Source organism: Centroberyx gerrardi, chromosome 6 (genome assembly GCF_048128805.1).
Source record: "Centroberyx gerrardi isolate f3 chromosome 6, fCenGer3.hap1.cur.20231027, whole genome shotgun sequence".
In the NCBI taxonomy this organism is placed as follows: domain Eukaryota; kingdom Metazoa; phylum Chordata; class Actinopteri; order Beryciformes; family Berycidae; genus Centroberyx; species Centroberyx gerrardi.
The window spans coordinates 29,410,775-29,434,107 of record NC_136002.1 but is presented as its reverse complement, the minus strand read 5'-3'; the positions used below and the strand labels follow the sequence as shown (position 1 = coordinate 29,434,107).

General features: G+C 45.2%; 1 protein-coding gene across 1 annotated transcript; it reads right to left on the bottom strand.

The window, feature by feature from the left end:
- On the bottom strand, nucleotides 1-22,587 carry zc3h4 (zinc finger CCCH-type containing 4). The gene is made up of 14 exons (XM_078284113.1): nucleotides 22,314-22,587; nucleotides 16,789-17,122; nucleotides 15,736-15,843; nucleotides 15,200-15,440; nucleotides 14,310-14,476; nucleotides 11,836-11,935; nucleotides 11,513-11,652; nucleotides 10,944-11,066; nucleotides 10,631-10,742; nucleotides 9,866-9,975; nucleotides 8,953-9,422; nucleotides 8,002-8,321; nucleotides 7,260-7,517; nucleotides 1-4,609 (listed from the first exon to the last, which is right to left on the bottom strand). The coding sequence occupies exons 1-14, from the start codon at nucleotides 22,391-22,393 to the stop codon at nucleotides 2,925-2,927; spliced, it is 4,248 nt and encodes a 1,415-aa protein (XP_078140239.1). The 5' UTR covers nucleotides 22,394-22,587; the 3' UTR covers nucleotides 1-2,924.
- Between the last annotated feature and the right edge of the window lie 746 nt (nucleotides 22,588-23,333).

The following is a 23,333-nucleotide window of genomic DNA, read 5'->3' as shown; positions in this document are numbered from 1 at the left end:
TTTTAACTGGTTGATCATGTATCGCCTTTATTTAAATACTTTCACAACCTCACCTACAGTGTACGGTTAGAAAACGCCACCCCTCCAAAGACAGGATACTGGTCAAATTTACAAAGCAGGAAAAAAAAAAACCATGAAACAAATTTACAAAAACAACAAAGCCATAAAACAAAAGGAAAGAACAAACAAACGATAAATTTCACTCTCGTATATCAGAGACTCGCCGCCTTTCTCCTCCCGGCCCGGAGCGAGGAGCGAGCCCATAGTGGATTTTGTTAGTCTGAACCTTTATACACAAAACCAAATAAAAAAATACACGTCTTTCTCCCTCTCTTCGCACCGTCACAGGCTGCCCGCGTCCCACCGAGGTGAGCGGCAATAACAACAACATACTCCTGTCATATAAAATGATTCAGTTCAAAAAACGTCAAAAGTGAGGAGGCATATTTTTTACCCAAGTATAAAAAAATAAATTAAAATGATCAACATTTTCACACGAGACGGACAGAGAAAACGACGACGGATCCTAACAGTTTGTTTGTGTCTCATTGGTACAATCTTAACCTCTGTAATGAGCCGGAGACGAACACAAAGCCCCAACGCTCCCCTGAAGAACCATGTAGAAAGATTTTCAAACAAAGCCTCGCAGAGCAAATCATCGGCTGATAAGGCAAAAAACGAACGAGTGCAGCTCTTCGTCCTCCATCTGATTCACCTGCTGCACTTTTGATCCACATTTTGACATTTTGACTTGGGCTGGCGGAGACAGTCGGGACTTTTTGAGACGGATTTGTTGTCAGAGAAGCTTAGAAATTGAGAAAAGCTGTCTGGAGGAAGGCTTTAAACGCAACATCCATCCCAAACTCTCTTAACTCACTCCAAAGTGTGTGTATGTTCAAATTAACACGCAGGACAGAGAACCTTGTATGTGCATTTTGCAATTTCCTCGAACAGCCAAACTATTTGCATTCGTAAAACGAGTCCAAGCGATCTAGAGTGCGAGTGTTGCACATCACCTGATCGTACATAACCTCTACTTTCTTTACTACGACCGTACACAACACTCAAACTGAGTCTTCACATAATGAGATTTGAAAGCGTTGCTCATCTGAATATTTGAGATCGTTTCACGGTTCTCTTTCTGCAGGATTCAGTTGTTTTCAGACTGATAAAGATGGAACTTAAAAGGGAGATTAATGGAGGATTTTTTAGTCCAAGTCCGTGTTTATGATTGTCAAACCCGGAGTGGGATATTACCACCAGCCACTAGTCAAATTTAATGGTAAATTTAAGCTGCGGTGTGTAACTTTTTCCCTCTGGCAGATCTGTAGGTTCTGTTTCCATTCTAAAAAAAACAAAACGCATTTGTCTAATAAAATAGTAAAAGTGTGAATTCTGAAGTCCGTCAGTCACTGCGGTCGGTAGAATAAAAGTTTGGTGTGAAGACGATGAAGAAAAACATCAGCCGACCGAGGCCATCTCATTACAGGCTGCAGCTGAACTTTTTGGACGACATCACCAATCAGCAGCCAATCACATAACAGCTATACACACTGCTAAACGTCCCGCCTGTCACTGCAAACATCAGCCAGCCCAAAAGCTGCACGGCATTGTGGGCGCTATAAGTCCGATCACAGAGTAAGTGCGCAGTTCTCTCTTCTATATAAACTTATTTCCACCTGTTCCACATTAGCTAAAGAAGCCGTCGTTTGTTCGGTGGATGTTCAACATTTTCACAGACTGATAAAACAAGATGTTCGCTTCCGATCTACGCTCAAACGTTCGCTTACACGCCTTTCCTCCAATTCAAAAGGTTGAGGGTCGAAGAGCACATTTAAAGGGGAGTGAGGGGGGGGTGAACTGGGAGATATGAACGGGGCGGGATAGTGGTTAGAGAGGCGGTCCCATAACCGAGGGGTCACAGGTCAATTCACGAACAAGGATATGAACAGCTGGAGGCGGCACAGATGCTAAAACGTGAATTTATCCAGATACAGTCCTCACAGGACACATACTGACAGCGCAAAGTAGGAAGTAGAAAAATAAAAAATAAAACAAATCAAGCGCAACAGAAATGTTACTTTTTAAGATATTTGTAATTGTTGCTTCTACAGGCAGTGAGCGCAAAATGACTATATGTATGCAGCTGTTTAGACGAGGACAGAAACGTAAAAATGTTTATTCAGGGATTAAAGGGGACAGTGAATGCAAAGGCAGTGATACAGAGGGCAATTTGTTGGGCAACAGTGCCAAAGGAGTTGCCTCGGTGTTGTTGCTTTAATTGCAAAGAAACCACAGCTGTGCAACAGTTTCCCAGGAAATATCAGGAGAAATTTTGGAACTTGTGTCCTACTTTTACGCCTGTTGCTGAGAGCGCTGCCAATTTTCATTGCCCAAGAATATTGACGAGTATATCAAAACACTCTAAGGGACGAGGAGCTGGAGTACAGAAAGTGATGAAACTGAGGAACTAATGAGACGACAAAAAGGGAAGCTAAAATGTTCAGTCCATATAAATGCATTTCTGCTGCTGTCTGTATAATTATTTTCATCAAGCATGGACATGAAGAGGATACATTTATTTATACATCATTATGTTTACTTTAAAATAGAGATTTAACTTCCAACCCTCCCCAAAACCCAAGAGTCTCTTATAGAATCTGATCTGCAACACTGCGGTAGGGTGTGTGTGTGTGTGTGTGCGTGCGTGTGTGTTTGTGTGTGTGTATGAAACATGTAGGCGTGTGAGTGACGTCATCAAAACGTCCACAAAAGTCTGTCTTAACCAGTCTTACAGACAGTTGCCTCAGTGCGCTCTTCACTTTCCTCTTCTTCACTGATCTGTTCAGTGTTCAAAAATTTCAAAAAAACAACGAGCCAGTGGCTGACCAACATGGACGGGGTTAAGGGTCAGAGGTCAGGGGTCACTGGCAGAAGGGCGAGGCTGTGGGGTCAAAGCCTTTGAAAACGTCCTTCAGCGAGGCGTTGTCCTGCTCCGTGGCGGCCTGCTCCGACTGGGCCGGGCTGTTCCCTCCGAACGGACTGCCCGTCCCGCCGGGCTTGGTCGCCTGTTTCACCATACTGAACAGAGACGACACCGGCAGGTTGTGGACGCCCGCGGGTGCCTGGTCTGCGGCGGCTCCGGCGGGACCCTGGCCTCCGCCGGCGGCCCCGGCGGCGGCGGCGGGCCCTCCCTGGGCCGTGGAGTTAGGCGAGGGTGCGGGTTTGGGCCGGGGCCGGTTGTAGCTGTTGTATCGATCGGTCGCTTGCTCCCCGCTCTTCTCTGGCTCCGGTTGGTCCAGCGCTGACTTCCGGACAAAGAGGGGCTCCTTGGACTTGGGTTTACCCGCCGCGGGCTCGCTGGGCCTGGGCTCCGTGCTGGCTGAACTGGGGGAGTTGTTGGAGCCGTTGCTGGTACCAGGGCTGCCTGGTTTGTTAGTCCGAGGGTCATACAGACTGATACCGCTCAGCACGCTGGCGCCCCCTGGTGCTCCGGCCCCCACACCGCGCCCCGCCCCGCCCGAGGAGAGCAGCCGGGGGTCGTAGGGGGCGATGGTGGGGGAGGAGGAGCCGGGGGGAGGAGCCGGGGGGGCAGAGGAGACCGGGGGAGGCACCGGATCCGACGGCTGCTTCAGAGAAGACTTCTGAGGCTGCAGACGGGGGTCGGCGAGGGCCTTGCGGGCCGTTCGGGGGTCGACGGGCTTCTCTACAGGGACGGGAGGCATGGGAGGAGGAGGACCCAGTAATGATACGGGAGCAGGGGGGGTAGGCAAGAGAGGAGGGGAGGGGGTCTGGGACGGGCTGGAGTTGACGGTCTTCAGGATGCGAGAGAGCAGCTCGAAGTCCGGCAGGGAGGACGAGGAGGGAGCGGGAGCCGGAGGGTCCAGGGAGGGAGGGGGGAGGGAGGGAGGAGGCTGGGGGTGAGGGAGCGCCGTGTGGAGCTGCTGCTGGGCGCGGGACAGGCGGGGGTCCAGGGAGGAGACGGGAGGGATGCCCGGCGGGAGCGGCAGGAGGTCCTGCTTGGGGAGGGGGAGCGGGAGGAGGTCCTCGGGTGACCAGGTGACGGTCTTGGCGAAGGGCGGGACGTGGAGAACGATGTCCTTCTTGATGTGGCTGAACTGCTGCAGCTGGGAGCGCGGGTCTCTCAGCGCCATGCCCATCAGAGGGTCCAGAGGGATGGGCACCGGCTTGTCCCTGAGAACCCGCTCCGGCTCCTCCTCCTCCACCGCAGGGGTCGTGAGCGGCGGCGGCTTGTAGACCAGGGGAGCGTCTTGTTTAGGAGCAGGGGGGGCGAGGGAGGCGGAGCCAGATGAGGCGGCAGCCATTCGGGCGAGCCGGGGGTCCGCCGGGGGCCCGGAGGAAGACGGGGCGGGGGCGGAGTCTGAGGTCTGGGCCGACTCGGCGCGGGACAGGCGCGGGTCCCGGGCCAGGCGGGGGTCTGCGGGCCGGGCGGGAGGGTGGGAGGGAGGAGCCTTCTGGAGGCGAGGGTCGAGCGGTGGGCCGTCGGACTTGGGAGGAGCCTGGGTCTGCTGGCGGAGCGTCTTCAAAATGGAGGTCACACTGCCACCACCGTCCTCATCCTCACTGGAGTACCAGTTCCCTGAGTCACCTGGAGAGAGGGAGGGAGAGACGCCGACATGTTAGTTTAGCTCAGGGGTCACAAATTTGGTCAAAGAAGGAACCCCAAATAGATAAACCACAGACCCCCATTTGATTAATGTTTTGTCCCAGAGAAAGTTTCTGTTGTCTGTCTCTACTGCAGGTGGGGGACTGAACAGTGGAGAGAGCAACATGATGGAGACAGGCATTCTTCTACAGTCTCACAATGTGCTAACTACTAATGAATGAAATAACAGTGAAACCCCCCCCAAGGACCCCTGGAGGTCTGGGGACCCAGGTTTGGGAACCACCGATTTAAGCTAAAAGTTTAGAAACTCCTCTATGTCACTGTAGAGTCCGTTCCAGAGAGACTTAAAATCAGCGCAACAGAAGAATAAGCTTAAATTCCATTTAGATTGCCAACATTCCAAGTTAGCAATAAGGCACAAAGGGACGGGATGGAATATTCACTTGTGACCGACATCATAATTGTGTTTGTACTTAAGTAAAAGTTCAATTAAGAGATCTTCTGTGTCCTGTGCCTGGTTCTCCTATCAGAACAGTCGTTAAACTAAAACATAATTATAAATATGCATCCAGGGTTGAAACACATTTTCAGTTTCAACATTTCCTACTTTTTGCAGATCTCAAATTCTTGATATTGAACACTGTGGTCAGTATGTTGATCAGTCAATATAATGTATGCTGAATGACAGTGGTTGGGCAATATGACAACTAGGTCATATAATTTCATACTGTGGATTATTATTCACAGCAACAAATATCACAATATGTCACATGACAGTAAGTTTATAACTACATATAATGTGTATGGACATGCATAGATCGGGACAACAGTATTTTTCATAACTTTCCCATACTTTTTGTTTTCAAGACCTGGAAATGATCAACTTGACTTCCCAGACTTTCCAGGACTTCCCAGACCTGCGTGGGAACTCTGCACATCAAGTGCATTCATGTTTGTGGACATTTATTACAAACAAGCCGAGCTAGAAACAGAACTACAAACGTTCTTCGGGCTGCTCGTTCCTCTCTGTTCCTTCTCTTCCTACTCAGCTGTAAACTCTTCGGTGATTTGTTAGGAACCAGCTCTGTGATGTCTGGGAGTTACACAACCGCAAGATGTTTACATTGAGCCAGGTCAGAGCGGGGGTCGCAACCCCGTTACAGACAGATTTCCTGCTGCCAAGGCATACGTATAACGTTTAAAGTAGAACTGCACGCACATACAGTAGACACATATATAGAATAGTATAATATTGGGATGTCAATCTGCATAAACACAATACACACATGCACAAAAATGCAAAAATATCAGAGGAATTCAAATGTGAATGCGTACATTTAGGGAATACAGCACATTTGCATGCTCATTTACACATACAGACACACACACACACAAAAGCATACACATGTAGACAGATAGACAAACACACACACAAAGTAGAAGAATCCCTCTGGACTTATGAAGTTAAGAAGCGTAGCCGTATTAATCAGACTGTTGTCAGCAGCCCATAGACTCCCTGGTGTTTCTTAACAAAACAACTGAAATCATGTGGGATGCTGGGAGTTAAAACTGCCAGCTAACATTAAGTCTTGTGGTGCAAAAAAATGCAAAAATATTCTCACACTAGTTTTCTAAATGTAAAATCTTTTCATAGCTTGCATCTTGCACTTACTTACTGAACTATCAACATCATCTGCATGTGATTTGAGTTTATCCCGGTCTCCTCAGCTCCTACTTTGTTATATTTTTAAATCAATAAACTAAGGGTTATGTATAATAAGATAATCCAGATCTTCTATACACTATTTTCATGGACTTTTTTTTACTAGAGCTTGACATTTATGTCTGAGCCCAGTGAGACCTGCCCGGTCCCAGCAGGCTTGGGGTGAAGTTGGAGTGAATTTTCTCAAATAGTTGCTCAAGTTTGGTGTGGGCTTGGGGTCAAATATATTGCTGAGGAACACAGTTATCATCAGTTTATCGTTAGATAAATATTAAAATGTCGGGCTGTAGCTGGGCTCATAAAAAGCCACAAAGCAAATTTGTTCAGGTTTCCGTCGGGCTGAGCTCAAACTTTCAGGCCCAAGTCAAGTTCTAGTCTGTATTAAAACACTAGGTCAGCGTTTGTATATAATTGCATAATGTGATTTTAGTTTCCATAATTTATAATCATAATAGAATATTGGAAAATTGGCAATACTGTTACATTTTGTTAAGAACAGAAAGAGTCAAGATGTCGATATAAGATGCCTACAGTGCATTAAAATGACTTTGTTTTCCAAATAAGCAAGACTAATAACCATAATCACAATATTTAGTAAAATAATCTGGATCATCACTTTAGCCATGATCATGCACCAGTAACAGGAAATCTATGGTGTCTATCTGATAAATTGGCAGAATTTCACTATTTCATGTGAGTGTTGTATGAAGTCTACACACTGCTTATATTCTGTCAGTGACTCTACTTTAACCTGGTAAATCCATTTCAGTCACGAAAGAGATACAGATGAAGAGGGAGAGACAAGGATTTTTAAGCCTGGAGACAAATGAGACTTAGATTATATAAAGAGGGGGCTGCAGCTCACTACTAAGAAGGCGTTCGTTTTGTACACTTAAGTTTTCTCTGTACCTTCAGTGTCTCTGCTCTTCTCCGCTCCTCCCTCGGCCAGCCGGCGCGCCCTCTCCTCCTCCTCCTGCTGTTTCTGCTGGATCCTCATGAACAGGACGCGCTGGGCCGGAGGCAGGAAGTCAGGCACCGAAATCCCTCCCTGATTGGCCGACGCTCCGTTGGCAGAGCCGTCTTGGCCACCTGATGGATCATCGAATTTCCCTCCTCCTCCTCCTCCTCCTCTCTCGTCCATCCCACCAAAGCCCTGGTAGTTGTCACCTGGGAGGGGGTGCAGAGTGTTTCGCCTCAGTGAACCATGTAACTCAGTAACTTTGCAACCATCAACCATCACTTAAAAAAACAATACTCAAACAATACGATATGGATGCACTCTTTTCAAAACATTGTAAACCTTGAATGTTTGACTGCAGGTTAAAGAAGGCAAAACCTTCAACTGTGGATGCATAGAAATGTATTACATCTAATATTTCTGACTTTGTTGTATCTTCTAGGCAATAGAGTACAAGTAGAACATCTGTGATCTGTTCCTGTCTGCTGTTCCCCCCAGCCCCGCCCTTTTCTTATTGTTACAGTGCAGTTGTATGTTTTGTACTGCAGACTGCTTTCTGCGAAAAATAATAAAAAATGTTGATCACAAAAAATACTCAATTCAATTTAGCTACAAGAGATGTTGCCCAATGCAAGACTTATTCTTTCAGTCATTACTTGTTCAGTTTAATCGATTATTGAAACTCGCTCTCACCTTCCTCCACCACTCCTTCCATCTTCATTCCCTCCTGCTGATTGAAGAAGTTGTCGAAGAAGTTTCCTCCACCCTGCGGAGCTCCAGGGGGCATGCCGCCGCCGTGTGGCGCGCCCTCACCGGACCCAAAGCCTCCCATCATGGGCGGTCCTCCGGGGCCCACGTTGGGCGGCCCCTGGTTCATGCCCATGTTCTGCATGTCGGGGGGCATCATGCCGGGGTGACCCGGAGGGCCGGGGAAGCGGGGCGGGGGGCCACCGGGGGCCCCTTGGGGTCCGGGCGCTCCGGTCTGGCCCTGGTTCCCGCTGGGAGTCTGACTCCTTGGAGAGGAGGGAGAACGGAGGTTAGGTTTTAATGAGGCTGGGTCCCAGGTCGGGCTGGAAGATACTGACAAAAAAATCTAATTGCAATCATCTGACAGAATATTGCAATTGCGATTTAAACTGCGATTCACCACAAGTTTTTCTTGTCATACATCTTTTAGAACTTTAAAATTGTTTAAAGAAAAGTGATTTTGTTGAAAAAAAAAAATAGATGTCAGTGTGCAGGATTTACTGAGTTTGAATGTGATGAAAGGTTTTCACCAATATTGTACTTGATTCATGGACCAAAGATTACCTGCAGCTCTACAACACCTTGTTCAGAAATCCATTTTGGATGCCCCTCATATTTCGATTTTAATTTTGTGTTTTGATTAATTAGACATATCTACTGAAGACAGTGTGCATTATTTTAGAAAATCAAGACACTTTGTGGTCTAGGATTACACTTGTTTACAGTGTAAAAGAACTATATCAGGGGTGCTGTGGATTTGACCCATGCACTTTTATGTGGTGATCTAGAAATTAAAGTTTGTTGTATTGTTGCCCTCACTGTGAGTCACTGTGGGTGAGAACAACTAAATACAGAAACATTCTTTGTCATACATGTGTGTATTTTCTGATGTCTCACCTGACGGCCAGTTTCTGAGCCAACTGTCCCGTCGGCTGGACTTTAATCTCAAACAGCGAGGGGATCTTCTTCCCTGCGCCCCCTCCCCCTCCGCCACAGGGAGGTGGGGGGCCCATGGGGGGAGGGGGACCAGTGGGGTTTGGGGGGCCTACTTGGTAGGGACCCACTTCAGGGCAGGGGGGGGGACCGGCACAGGGGTTCGGCCCAGGAATAGGCCCCGGTCCCGGGCACGGGGGGCCTTTGTTGACCATCGGCCCCTGATTGGGACCGGAGGGAACCCCGAAGTCACCGCCCATAGGCCCGCTGAAATCCCCAGGGCCGGGGGTCGTGTCTGGGGGGCCGAGTCGAGGAGGGGTGGGGAGGAGGCCGACTCCGGGAGGGGGTTTAGGGAGAGGGTTGATCCCCTGCTTCTTCAGCTCCTCCACCTCCTTCTCGTCTTCTGCTCCTGCCTCGGCGTCCTCCGCCAACATCTGGATGAACAGGGAGAGACAAGAGGTCAGAGGGGGAGGGAGACCAAACCCACCGATTCCTGTAACTGAAATGCTGAAAACAGGGTTTCTGTCAGTCTCAGCAAGTTACATTTAAGACTCTCTTAGATCTATTTACTGCCGGTTGGAATATAAAGACCAACTTCGCCACAAAAGGCAACATGAAAAGTGAAAACACAGCACTGGAATACAGGTTGCCAAGAATGGGATGAAGTAGTTCATTGAGAAAACACCACATTTTTAAGAGCGCTGAAGCTGTTTTCAAGACTTAAGAAGCTATATTTTACTGTATTTAAGATCTGCGAAGGCCTGGAATATACACAACTCAATTTAAGGCATTTATAGACCTTTTAAGGATCTGCAGAGTTCATGGAAAAACAGAGGAGGAGACGGAGGAGGAAGGGGATGTGGTGAGAGGATGCTACCTTGTTGAGCAGCTCCTGCGTGTCGTCAGTGAGGGCATCATGGGAAAACATGCACTCGTCTCCGTTGACGCAGTTCCCTGTGGTGTGGAACAGCTTACAGGGGAAGTCGCGTAACACAGGGGGTCAAGGAGCAAAAAACAAACCGGCTGCAAAGCTGAAATTCATCCTGTTTGCAATTTTTATCTGAATCCTGAGTTTGTTGTATAGCCATAATTTTCTGTTGGCTGAATTTGCATAACGTTACTCTATATTGCCATGGAAGGGATCTAGAGCTGCATTTTTTTTCAGGGTGCACTGATATTATTGGCCAATATTGGCCTATTACAGATTACTCTGGGATCAATTTTGTCACAGTCACTTCTGATTAGTTTTATATTTACACGCCACCTTTGAAAAATAGAACAACTCAATACAAGATTCTACATTTATAAACATATTTCTGAGTGCTATTTTTGTCTTGAGTGTGTTTATGTCTTATCTTGAATAATCAGTTTTGAGCCAATTTCCATATTTCACGTTAACACAAAAAAAAACAAAAAAAAAACTTATAGGCAAATATACATTAATTTTATTTTACACACCAATTATCTATATTGGTATGGACCCTAAAATTCCTCTATCTGCCTTATTAATGACCTATCTCTATAAGGTAATTATGACAATTTTCATTTAACTGAATATGCAGATATCCTTCAAATGTACCCAGAATCCCCAGCGGGCTGATGAAGCCTCTACAGTGTGTGTGTGGACTGCAGTAAAGGATATCATGCATGTAGGGGCAGTGCTCGGCCCGGGCGCAGAAGCCGGTGATGTAGAACTTGCACAGCTCCTTCTTCTTGGGAAGCTCGATGTCGTGGCTGAAGTTGCAGTGATCCCCCTGGTGGTCGGAGAAGGTAGTGGCAGTAATGAGAAGGAAGACTCGGGACAAACTGACGACAACCTTTAGACAACCCCTATTCAACCCTCAAAATTTAGTGAGGAATTCTATTGAGTGTGGTCCATTTAGAGGATGGCAGATTATAAAGCCTTCAGAACCGAATCTGAAGAAAGTGTCAACATCGCACAACTTCCAGCTCACCCAGGTGCATCTTCCCTCGATGTAGTACTTGCAGATGGCCTTTCCTTTCTTATCCTGGTGCTTCTCGTTCTGATTCCTCCTCCCAGGTCCTGGTCCACCCTCTCCACCTCCTGGACCTCCGTCCTAAAACACACAGACACAGAGGGGGAGAGCAAAGTGTAAAGCAATGAGTAGAAGAGAGTGAATCATAATCACTTAAATCTCTAAATGTACAGGGATTAGTTTTAAGGGCACTGGTGGAAAAAATGACAAATTACACAGTTTCACATTACATTTTTATATGTATGGTACAAGGACAACAGGAACCCACATGCTGTGAAAAGGGAAAAAACGAAAGACGTGATAGGAAAAACACTGCATTGGATTCAGGGGGGCAGTAGCAGATTCATCCACTTTAATAAGTGAGGACAAATTTGTAGCCGTTTAGGTTGGTTTTGGCTCAGTTTTGGTTAGGTCAGCTAAGTTGCTTGTCACAGAAAAAGATACAAAATTGACTCTCCAATAATCTCCTATGATTACATGCAAATAGTGACCCTGGTCTGGTAACGCCTCACCAAAAAAACCCTCACCCCGTTGTCCATGTCTCCGTTGTTGTTGTCGTCGTCGTTCCCATAGTCTCCTCTTCCTCTCCCTCGGTTGCGGCCCTTCCCTCCTCGGTTCATGCCCCGCCCTCCTTTACCTCGGCCACGCCCGCGGCCGCCTTTACCGCCTGATGGGAAGATAAAAGAAAGAGACGGGAGATGGGAGAAGGAAGATGAGGAAGAGGACGAGACGAGAGTGAGATTTTGGGCAGAGTAAACAGACAACACTGCAAGTTAAGACACAAGGTCGATTCGTATCTGTTCTGGTTACAAGATACTCCTATGTCCTACGCTCTCAGGTCCAGACTCACCTCTGCCCCTGTCCTTGGACTTCCTGTACTGGTTCAGTTCTTTTGAGTAGTCGTCGTAGTCGTCGTCCCCCATGTTGTCCCCGTAGTCGTCCTCACCGTACTGTGAAGACAGAATTAACGAGCCGCAGTGTCACTTCCCGCTTCACAAGATAAAACGTCAGCATCAGACTGTAGGAAATACTGCAGTGAAAAGGTAAATGCAGCGTATTTACCTGTCAGACTGAACTGCATATGATGCGGAAATAGTCAAATATCTCCACATTTGTTAGGCAGGTCTAAAGATTTGCCCACAGAGAATATAGTTGGTGATTAGAGAGTGTGTTGGAGAGGATTGGTCACTTTACTTTACTGGGACAGTGCACATCAATCAACTTTTCTGTACATGTGCTGGAGTTAGCTTACTAGTTAGTTATCATCTGTAGTACCAGGGCATGAAAACACATGGAAAGGGCGTTTTCACACCTGGTTTGTTTACAGCAATTATTTCAAACCCTGGAGCGGTTTTCCTCTGTTTGGTTTATTTGAGCGTTTGAGAACACAGAAAACCTCACTGGGGAGCGGACCGAGACAATCTGACTGAGGTTTTGGTCTTGGTACATTTCCAAATGAGCCCTGCAGCGTTTTGTATGGAGAACATGAGAACGTGATCCGGCAGTGATCTGACCCAAATACAGCAATAATATCACAGAAACAGACAAGCGTTTCAAGGTTCAAAACGCATGTTAAACTGCTAGAAAAATGTATTTGTGCCAGTATCCATTACGGCCTTGAACGTCCAGGGTAATACTTAAGTTTTGGATGTCTGCATACTAAATATACTGTCTGTATGTTTCACATTAATGTTGTCAGTTTGTTGTCTTGTACTGTAACCTATCTACGTCTGTTAAAGCCTGTTTAAAGCCGGAGTCCAAGACAAATTCCCCCTCGAGGGACAATAAAGTTTTATCTTATCGTGTTTATTAAGAAAATAGAAGTATCAGGCCAAGAATCCACACACTGCTCACCAACAGGAAAAACGATCCTTGGACATTGGAAAATATATATTTGTAATCGTCATCCATGTTCTTCAAAATGTAAAGTGCAGAGTGCTCAAGTGACAAGTGATGTACAAAGTCTGCGTCAAATGTTTCAATCGTTTTAGTGACACAGTCTAATAAGGAAAACAGAAAATGTTTACAGTAGAATGCCCTTTCTAAAAGCTGTGCAAGTGTAAAACTGAGAAAGTACAAAGTTGCCAATTATTTAGTCAGAATATCATTCCATAAACAGTGGGATAATCCTTCGTTAAACACGAGGGCCACAACAGGCTCGACTCCCAGAGTTTGACAGAAAAGGCGATAAATCACAAAGACAGCTGATGCTGAAAGTCTGTCCGCCCCAAAATAAACTCCTTTCTCGCACCAAATTCCTGACCAATGAAGGAAATGGCTGCTCCCATGTGGCTTCTGTTGATAAATTATGGTCCACTTGATATTCTGCTTTGTGAAACGTAACCGAACCGATGTGAAAATGCAATAGTAGGAACTAATCCTCTGATTTGGACCAAGACAAATGGTTTGAAAAAGCCCCAAGACAATTAAACCCTGGTGTCAAATCCTACCAGAACTTTGTGTCTCCCTCTCACCTTTCCTCCTGTCTGTCTCAGTTTAGAAGAAAACACAAAAAGTGGAACGGACTAGGGCTGCACGATATTGGAAAAAACTGACATTGCAATATTTTTTTCTTCTGCGATATATATTGTGATATGAAAAAATACATGAATTTTCACCAAATTACTTGAATAGCTCTATCAAGCATGGATGTATTAAAGCTATCAAGCCTTGCCCCTTTAAGAAGGTGGCCTTGTGGGTAACCTGCGCGGGTGACGTAGTAGGAAGTCAGTGTGTTTTTAGCCGCAGCCGGAGTGAGTTGCACGATGCAACTGAGTGAGTAAAGTTAGCATAGTTAGCGGGAAAAGAGCTTAGAACGTCACCGAGAGGCCGTGCATTATGTTCGCTGCTGTACCGAAATAAAGTGCCAGTTCTCCACTGCAGAGTTGGTCCGGACTCTTAGTAAAAAGCTTGTTACCAGCTACGAGCCAGGCTAAGCTAAAATAGGCTAGCACAACACCAGAGGCTTCCCAACTACGGTTCAGAGCCGCGAAAGCTGGAAAGGTAACATACGCTACTCTTACAACAAACCCTTAACTCAGAGTAAATTATGTTATATCAGACAGACTTCTCTTGTAGATTAGTCATGGAAAATGAGAACCGTGCGAGTTTTCCTTTTGTATCAAGCAGCAAAAAAGTTGTAGCGTGACGTGTTTGAGTTAATTTGCCTTACTTGACATCGCACGTCCTGCGATGTGATTATTGCGCATGCACACATCGCGATGACGATGCTGAAACGATATATTGTGCAGCCCTAGAACGGACGGCCCACTTTCGCTTTGGGGGAAAAAAACAAAAAACGACATTCTGAAGTGTCCCGCTCACCTCCATGTCTTCTCCTCCGTAGCCGTCTCCATCATCGTTCTCTCCTCCCATCTTTCCTCCTCCACCTCCTCCACCTCGCCCCCCTCTTCCTCTCCCTCCTCCTCTTCCTCTCCTTCCTCCCCTCATCCCTCCGCGGCCTCTCTGGTTCTTCATGCGACCTTTGCCCCCTACAGAGACAGAGCGAGAAAGAGAGGGATGGAAGGGGAGGAAAGGAAGTAAGAGCAGCAATAGAGAGTAACAGTCAGTAATTTATCTATTAAAATTTGAATTGATAAGGATTCCCTGACTTTATCAACCTACAACTGTGTAAAGGAAGGATTGGTGCACTGTAGCACATCAGAGTGAGCACATATAGGTGAAACTGCTACCAATCTTTTTCTCAAGTAATGGTGCGTTCATTAAACAGCTGATTTGCCAAAAGGTCTAAAAACCTTTAGGAGCAAACTAATGTGATTATTTGACAGAATATTGCAATTGCGATTTAAACTGTAAAAGTTTCAATCAATCATCAATCAATTGCAGCCTCTGTGATTTAGAAACTGCAGAAGTTCATAGTGCAGTTCCGATTTTTTTAAAATTAATTGATCAGCTCTACTAGCGAGGGTCACTCCATGCCTGACCCTAGATGTGATTCCTTGGCTTGTTGTACTGCACTTCAACTAGTGGACATTTCATTGACTTTTTTTTTTTTTTTTTATATATAATGGCACATGCTCTCATCAACTGGCTTTATTACAAACTACAAACTTTATTTGTTTTTAGTCCTATTGGGAGCTGGATGAAGTCTCAACTGGTCGAGTATGTAGCATACAGCATGATGAGCAGAACTGTATCGCACAACAAGGTGATTTCCAACTTCAACGACTGTCAGCCAGCTGTCCTGCACCCACCTCGGCCGCCGCGGCCGCCGGGCCCACCGGGCCCACCGGGCCCCCCGGGCCCGCCTCCTCCCTCCTTGGCCTTGCGGTACTGGTTGAGCTCCTTGGTGAAGTCGTCATAATCCTCGTCCCCCATGTCCTCCTCCTCCTCGCCCTCGAAGTTGTCTTCTTCGTAGTCGTCGTAGCCTCCGTAGCTCTGCTTGTCCATCTTCATGTAGCTGCCCTTCTTCGAGCCTCCGTAGCCCCCGTGAGACTACAGACACAGAGAGAGAGAGAGGAGGAATGGAGCAAACATTAGAGTTGTACAATCAATCATTAGCAGTATAATCGTATATTGTGATTTTAGCGCAATTAATAATCAAACTATTGGTATATCAGAAATACTTAAACTTTTCATTTTGAAAATCTGCTGTAGTTTTTGGATTTTGGTATAAAAGTGCAGGAAAATATTTTTATCTCTGAAATCATACAGTAAATTAGCGGAGGGGACCTGGGCATATTTAATGGTGTACATACAGATGTGCTGTATATTTGCTTTTGATACTTACAGTAGGGGGATACTGAGGACTGTACTCTCTATACTTCCTCTTCTCACTGGGACTGTAGTCCGAGTCGTCGCTGTAGTCCGAGTGATCGTCATCAGAGGACGCATGGCGCTGCGAGAGGGAGAGAGACACAGAGAAGAAGTCAGCACACTGCACCATCACACCATTTATTTCTCTATAAAACTAGTCCAATAACAAGAACAAAATTGACACATTTATGTGCTGAACGAATGAATATTCAACACACAGCATTATTAATCTATAAACCTAGTGCAATAAAGATAACTGTGAAGCCCCCCAGGGGTCACCTGGTACAAAACAAATGATGGGAAATCAGTGGGCACGGTTTTCTTACAATTTATTCCTAAACCGTGCCCACGGATTAGTAAACCATGCGCATAGATTTGTAATATCTACCTTGATAACATCAAAGAGGGACTTTTAGGCCTATAGACAGTGAGCCAGAGCCATTACACACAGCTTGGCATACACATAGTGAGCTGTAATAGCCATTAGGCACCTAGACCATATGTGAACCATAACCATTGATTAATCACATCAGTAGGTCTAATTTATGATCCGATGTGTGTTTTGGTGACAATATGAAACCTATTTACTCCCTATAAATCATGCTTGTAGAAAAAGCATGTTATCGAACAGCTCTTATCATGGCTGCCACATAGATACTCCGGGTCATTTCACTCAGTTAGGAACCTTCCTAAGCAAAAAAGACTATTCGACCGCAGCCCCGGTGTCTGGTAGCGCTTTCCTCTGCCACACAGGAAGTGATGCGTTTTACGTTTCCGGTTTGTTTGGAATAAACAGAAGAAGAAGAACTGGGTAGTTAGCATGAGCAGTGATAGCCACCATGGCTGAACAGACAAAGAAAAGAGAAACTCAAACTGCATCAACAGAAAATCCAAGCTCCGCCCACACTGTTTGATTGACAGGTGATCTGTGGGAAGTGCAGAAACACCACTGATGAGCGCTGAGCACTCACTGATCACCACTTTAATAACATCGACACAGCAGAGAGACTTGTGCCGCCATGCTTACTTTGTGTTTGGATTTGCGTCTCTTCTTGGACCTCCTCTTCTCCTTCTCTCGCTCCCTCTCTTTCTTCCTCTTCCTCTTGCGGCGGTGGGCCCTCTCGTCGTCTGAGCCGGTGCTGGCGTGGCGCTCCCTGCTTCGCCGAGCCCGCTCCCCGGTCGCTTCCCCTCCCGCCTCTCCTCCTCCTCCTCCTCCTCCTCCGCCGCCGCCGCCTCCTTCTCCTTCCTCTCCTCCCTCTGCACCTCCTGCTGTTGCGGCTGCACCTCCACCCGCCTCCTCCTCTTCAATCTCCCCCCCGTCATCCTCCAGCTCGCCCTCCTCTAGCTCTCCATCCTCTCGCCTGTAGATGGAGAGAACACACAGTTACACATCAAAGGTTTTTGGTGAATATACGACTAAAACCTAGACGACATCGCTCTGACCCAGACTTCTTTTTACAAAATTTAGTTAGGACTAGGTGAGCCAAGACAAACAATGAAATAATAAATAAAAAACAATAAGATAAACAATAAAAAGTGACTATTAGCGGTTCATTTTCAGTGTTCGGTGATGAACCGCTCAGGAAAACAAGTACAGAGGCTTGATGTGATTCGCTAAAATTTGACATAAAATCTAGAATTGGGAATGCATCAACAACGCAGAGGTAATACTGTCACATGCAATCAACTGTCTAAATCAATGTTAGTTTTTATGTACATTTTTTTTATCTTAATGACATTACAGAGGCTGTTTGAAGCAGCTCGTAGCAGTTCTGGCCTTTTTAATAAAGGCTTAACTTTCCGAGTGCCTTCAAACTCTCTTTGTGTGAGTTCTTTGTTATCCGTTTCCAAAGAGCACGTCGTTAAATGTTTTCACTTCGTTGAAGCGCACTTTGTACTTTTTTTTTCCTCAAAAGATTATAGAGAATTTATAATTTTGTGAGCCAGACAAAACCTTGCAATTGTGTTTCAGAGAATCAAGACGGTCTGAATAGTTAAAAACTGACCGGGACCCTGATGAAGGCTCCTTGGAGATGAAACACATCGCTCAGTTTTTAGCTATTCCAATTACCGATGTGAAATAAAACCCTCTTTCATGTTTAGTTTAGTCTTGTAGCATCCATTGCAAAGAGCACCTGTTGATTTGCTTTCTGCCGCGGACAGCACTCCTACTCTTTGTTTTCTGTATTTCAGAGAACATTGGCACTCTGTTGGAGGGACAACAGTTTGTTTCATTTAAAAAAAACACATGTACAGCTCGGTCAGTGATTCATCTCAGGAGAGCAGAAAAATGGGAGCTTGTGTGTGACTCTGTCAGCTGTGTTTGCACAATGCCCCTGTTTTTTTTTTTTTTCACAGATGTGTTCCTGTTTAAGCCACTGGTCAAAAATTTACCACTATCCCACTACTACTACACAAAAAATGTGAAGAGACTCCCTACTTTAAGCTGAGGAAGCATCCAAACCTGTGACTGACCACATAATCCAGGCCTAAGCAACAGATTTGGTTTAAGTTACTATGTTCAGTCACAAATAAATGCCAAATCATCAAACCACAACGTTGCCCAGTGCTTTGTTACTTCAGCTTTTGAGGGACGGACGGCAAGACGAGGAACTACTAACGCGCTATTAACTGTGGTCGAGTGGCGGGGCAGAGGACTCACATGAGGCAACGTGAGCCAAACCATAAGATCCTAATTCACATGGATCACATGCAGGCCGAGCCCCGCACCGCACCGCGGGGTGGGGGTGGGGGGGGGGCGGCCGGGCGGTGTTTTTACAGAGCGGGGCGACACACAGCGAGGGAGGGGAGGGGGAGCAGGGGCATGAAGGAGAGGGAGGGCAACGGTTTAAAAGAAGCATGACAGCAGTGAAACATGCTCAATTTAGACTGGAAAAGGTACCGTACAACAAAACAATAAAACATAAGACATGTTGGGGTTTATTAAAAAAGTTATATATAGTGCATCTATTTTGGAAAAAGGCTGCTACCTGCCATCAGTCAAAATTCCCAAAACAGAGATGATTCTACCGTCAAAAGCATAACTATTTTATAAAAAGAGGCCTTAAGATGAGTCATAAAGTTTAATAGTAACCCGTAATGTGCTTTACTTTCATGCCAGCCATCATTTTGGGAGAATAGGTGCCAGTTTTTCAATTGAAAACACAAAGAAAACAAAAGCCACGGTTAGGCTGGGCATTGTTTTGTTGACAGTGGTGCAGCGTTAACATCATGTGATTTATGACACAGAGGTCTGAAATCGGGAACAAAAAAAATACAAATACTGCGGCCTTATTCACCCTCTACCAGAATAACTAGGTCTTGGCTTGGCCAACAAAGGCCTACACCCAAAGCAGGCTTACAAGTTCTGTCTGCAAAAGGTCAGGAGTGAGGCATGAGGACAGGAATATGTAGCAACTGACACTTGATATATGAACAGCATTCCTTTCATTGGCTGGCATAACTATAACCTGACAATATCCGATTATTCTAAAACAGACTGGCTTTATATTCTGAGTGGAGCGCACACTGAACCGCAGCCAATGTACACAAGCCCTCTCCCTGGCCGGCCCGGGGCTGGGGACAGGCGAACTGCTGTGACACAAAATGTCAGCTGTGTGTTGTTCACTCCACAGCACGGCCTCAGCATACCAACTTCCACTGGGGGAGCAAAATAATCAGGCTAATCTGTTCTATATCTCTCTGTCAGAGACAAAATCTGCATCAGAAACATACTTCCAGCTGCTCGAGCCACCAGCGATTGCCTACGATTTCATCCCCTGAATACAAATACAACTCATGTTGTACAATATTGATTCAAAGTACACAACTTTAAATATCTGCCAACAAGCAAATACAGAATTTGTGTTTCTGTATAAATTTTTTCCTCTTTACACAGGTGAACATTGCTCAAAGAATTGATGATATTCCCATGCTTTAGGAAAGTCCAATCAATATTTGTGCATGTGAACATCTCTCTTCCATGGCTGAAAGCACAACTGAGACTCACACCTCAGGTATAAGGTCTGGAGTCGCTCCACAGACAGTGAGCTGAAGACTAATCTTCTGTGCCTACACAGTTTGAGTTTAATACCCAAATAGGTTTTACCCTGTAGTAGTGCTGTTCGTTCTGGATCAGAAAGTGTAGTCTTATTGCCAGAAAATCTCGTTCACCTTCACCGTGTTTCCTAGGTCATTCTGGAATAGCTCCAGATATACATATATGTATGATCCAGTGTTACAGGACAAAATTGGCCCAATACCAATGCTCAGGATCAGATCAGAGCATCCCTAGTGCACTAGTCCTGAAACAAACTTAATCCTGACAATGTTGGTTGTCTTTCAGTCTCCCCCACACACACTTTCCTAAACTTTAACTTGTTCTTTGGGTTCGACCCGCTATCAGCCGCCAAACCAAACGACAAACTAAAGATTATCACCTCAACGGCCAAGTCACTTCTCTAACTCAATGTTAGCACATCCTATAAGCTGGCCTGTTAATCAAGACCTGTCAAGGCAAGGGCACACACACACACACACACAGGCCTGTCCTTCACTAGAAACAAGGAATTCTCTCTAGATAAGGATGGAGAGCTCTCTATCGCACGCTGGGTTTGGCTGTATGGACGGAGCCTGTGGTGAACGGGGAGTGGCTGGGACTCACTATGGGCACGAGCTGACTGCTGGCCTCTCTGCCTGTTGGGATGCCACACACATAACACATAACCTACGGACTTACAATTTGCCAATTACATGAAAAACTGACAATGTAGATAAACTCAAGTCAGTCTAAGACATGGCATCAATGCAGATTATATGAGATTGAAGGGCTAACAATGCTGCAATGCTACCATCCCAAACCTAAACAGACCTGTGAACAGGAGAAATTGTTATTTACTTCAAAAGTTACTCATTAGGCCAACACAACAACTATAGATGCACTGCTAACTGAACGCTGTAAAAGCCTGTGAGGTATCTGGCATCCATGTAAAAATATGCCAAACAAGTTTTTCAATTTAGATCCATAAACATTATCCCAAAGCGATGGTAAAAATTCTCTACATGCCTGAACACACCCTACTACAGCAGTCAACTGTGAAAGTTTCGAAGGCTCAAAAGAATAAAGATTATTCTGCTCTATTATCAAGTACAGCTGTACCAATATTTACCATGCATTATGGTCCTATATTAGCTCAAAGGATGAGTCCATATTTAATTAATGCTATAAGCAAAGGGCCGTGATTAAAATGATGGGGAATACTTACTGTGAGAGGTTTTCTTCACATTTTGCACTCAAAACATTTGACAAAGGTTTTTTCCTTACGTTTTAGGGACACTGATGGGGTTTTGGGGGATTTGAAAGTGGGATCAACTGTTAGAGGGGTAACATATAACAATTTTGCCAACCGGGGACTGTGGAAAGGGAAGCTTTGTGTTTGACATTAAACACTTCTGGGATGCTTTGCAAACGTTTTACACATTTTTGGGACTTTGGTGGGTGTTTGGGACTAGTCGAGTGTGGGCACGACTGTGAACAAAAACAAAATGTTAGACAAACAGCCATGACCAACAAACAGCACAAAGTCGTTTAGAAAGCTAGCTAGCTACTAAAAGTGACTGATTAGTCAATACGTCAATACCTTTCAAAAATCAATATTTTGAAAATTATCAGTTAGAATTAGATGGCAAAAATCCCAATCATTAAGGGGGTTGGGGAGTTAAAACAAGCTATTTTCTGCTGTTAGAAGGTCAGAATGGCGACGGCAACAATATAAATTCTTGGTGCGTAGTGGGGACTACGAGCGATGCTAGCTTCGGCAATGTTTAGCTAAACTACCGCTAACTAATGTTTGATCGTATTGTGTTTTACGATTTAATAACTCATATCGATCAAATAACATTACTCAAGCTTCTCTGACGATGTTAATTACACTTAATTGAGTCCAAGACGCAGAAATTGGAAATGTGTCCCATGAATATTGACGAATAACTATTAGCCTTTAGCCTAGCTAGCTTCTCTCTTGCCAGCTGGAGTTGTTTGGTAGCCAACAAGCTAAGCTTGCTAAGTTAGCTAGAAAATAGGCCCACAGTTAGCAAAAGACAATCACTGAGATTTCACAGGTGTGGTATTAGCTTAATTGTCACCACTCACACAATTCGTTAAATTAACGTTAACTAATTAGTTAGCTATTCGTAAAAATGGACAAGCAATTAACGATGGCTTTATATTCGTTGAATTGGCTAATATGATGATGAAAGTTTGCTTGATCAGTTGTTTCGACCTCGTCTATTTTCTTCAGACAAGTTCGCTGAGTCGATTGATCGTTGATTGTGGTAACGTTAATAAAATACAGGGAATATCACAGGCTCTATTTGACCTCCCAGTTGGCGTTGTCGTGTCAACATGGCGTTCGTTACCTCTGTACTTGTTTTCCAGAAAAGGCGAGTTTAATCCCTTTGAAAGAAAAAATGAAAAAGAAAACCCGGGCTTTTGTCTAAAAGCACAGGACAAATCAATAATTTCATTTAAATATGATTGTAGAATTACTCGACCTTTCGTCAGTCAGGAGACTGTTGTGTTCGTGGTTGGTAGTTGGGGAGTTTGGATGGACAGTCATGCTTTCCACAGCCATTTCCTCTAGCTACATTGAGGTGCAAAAAATTACAACTCGACACTGGATTCTACTGGCTTATGCGTCACTTCACTTGGATCTACTGGTTATTTGGCTTTAGGAAGAGTTTCAGTTCATAGTAGGCAATTCTCCACTAACAGTTGTAAGAGAAATATGATGAAATTGGGTCCTGACGTTCTCCGTCCTACAGTAGCGATGTGAAATGACGACTCATTAACTTAAAATGGCCGACCGTCTTCCCCAAAGAGAAAAGGCGGACTTCTCCGACAGTGGCGTCATGGCGTATTACGTTCTTGTACGCCTCTCACGGAAATTACCGAATGGGGCTTAATAAAGGGTAGCTTTTGCCCTCGGAATTGACTCGCAGGTGCACTGACACGGGCCTTAGTGTGGGTGTTTTAGTATAGTTAAAGCTGCAGTTAGTGCACTAGACAAGATTGTTTTTAATAAAATACACCCATCTTATCAGACTAAATCATGAATTGGGACTCGGAACAAGAAGAGTGTCTCATCCACCCTATAATTTAGATGCTGTAGGTCTGCCCTAATTGCCCAAATTAAATTTTGGTGTTGCATACCAGGTCACTGTCAGGAAGTCTCCTCCATGCACAGGAGGTGGTGGACTGAAATACAACAGGAGCTCCTAAACAGGAGCAAGCGAGCGCTCTGCCAGGCTGTTTATGATGGGTGAACCAGCCGTAAAAAAGATTCTCGTAACCTGCACCAGCTACTAAGAGGAAAACAAGTTAGCAGTAGATATGTTGTCCCCCACAAATGATGCAGAGTTGTGGGGCAACAACTACAAAATATGTTAGGCTACTTCATGTTTCTTGATTGTATGCAGCTGGGAAAGGGTAAGAGAAGGCACCATTTACTGGCATCCAAGACACTGTGCGAGACGTACAGACAATTAAATGCTGTGGTGCCCCCCTTAGGCCAG

What these genes read in the sequence shown, in the direction of transcription:
- zc3h4 (XM_078284113.1), bottom strand. Translation starts at nt 22,393, where the DNA reads ATGGCTGTGGAAAGCATGACTGTCCATCCAAACTCCCCAACTACCAAC. An exon ending in GACGCAAATCCAAACACAAA is followed by an intron (nt 15,844 to 16,788) that starts GTAAGCATGGCG and finishes TCCCTCTCGCAG; the next exon opens with CGCCATGCGTCCTCTGATGA. An exon ending in ACGGAGACATGGACAACGGG is followed by an intron (nt 11,067 to 11,512) that starts GTGAGGGTTTTT and finishes TGTGTGTTTTAG; the next exon opens with GACGGAGGTCCAGGAGGTGG.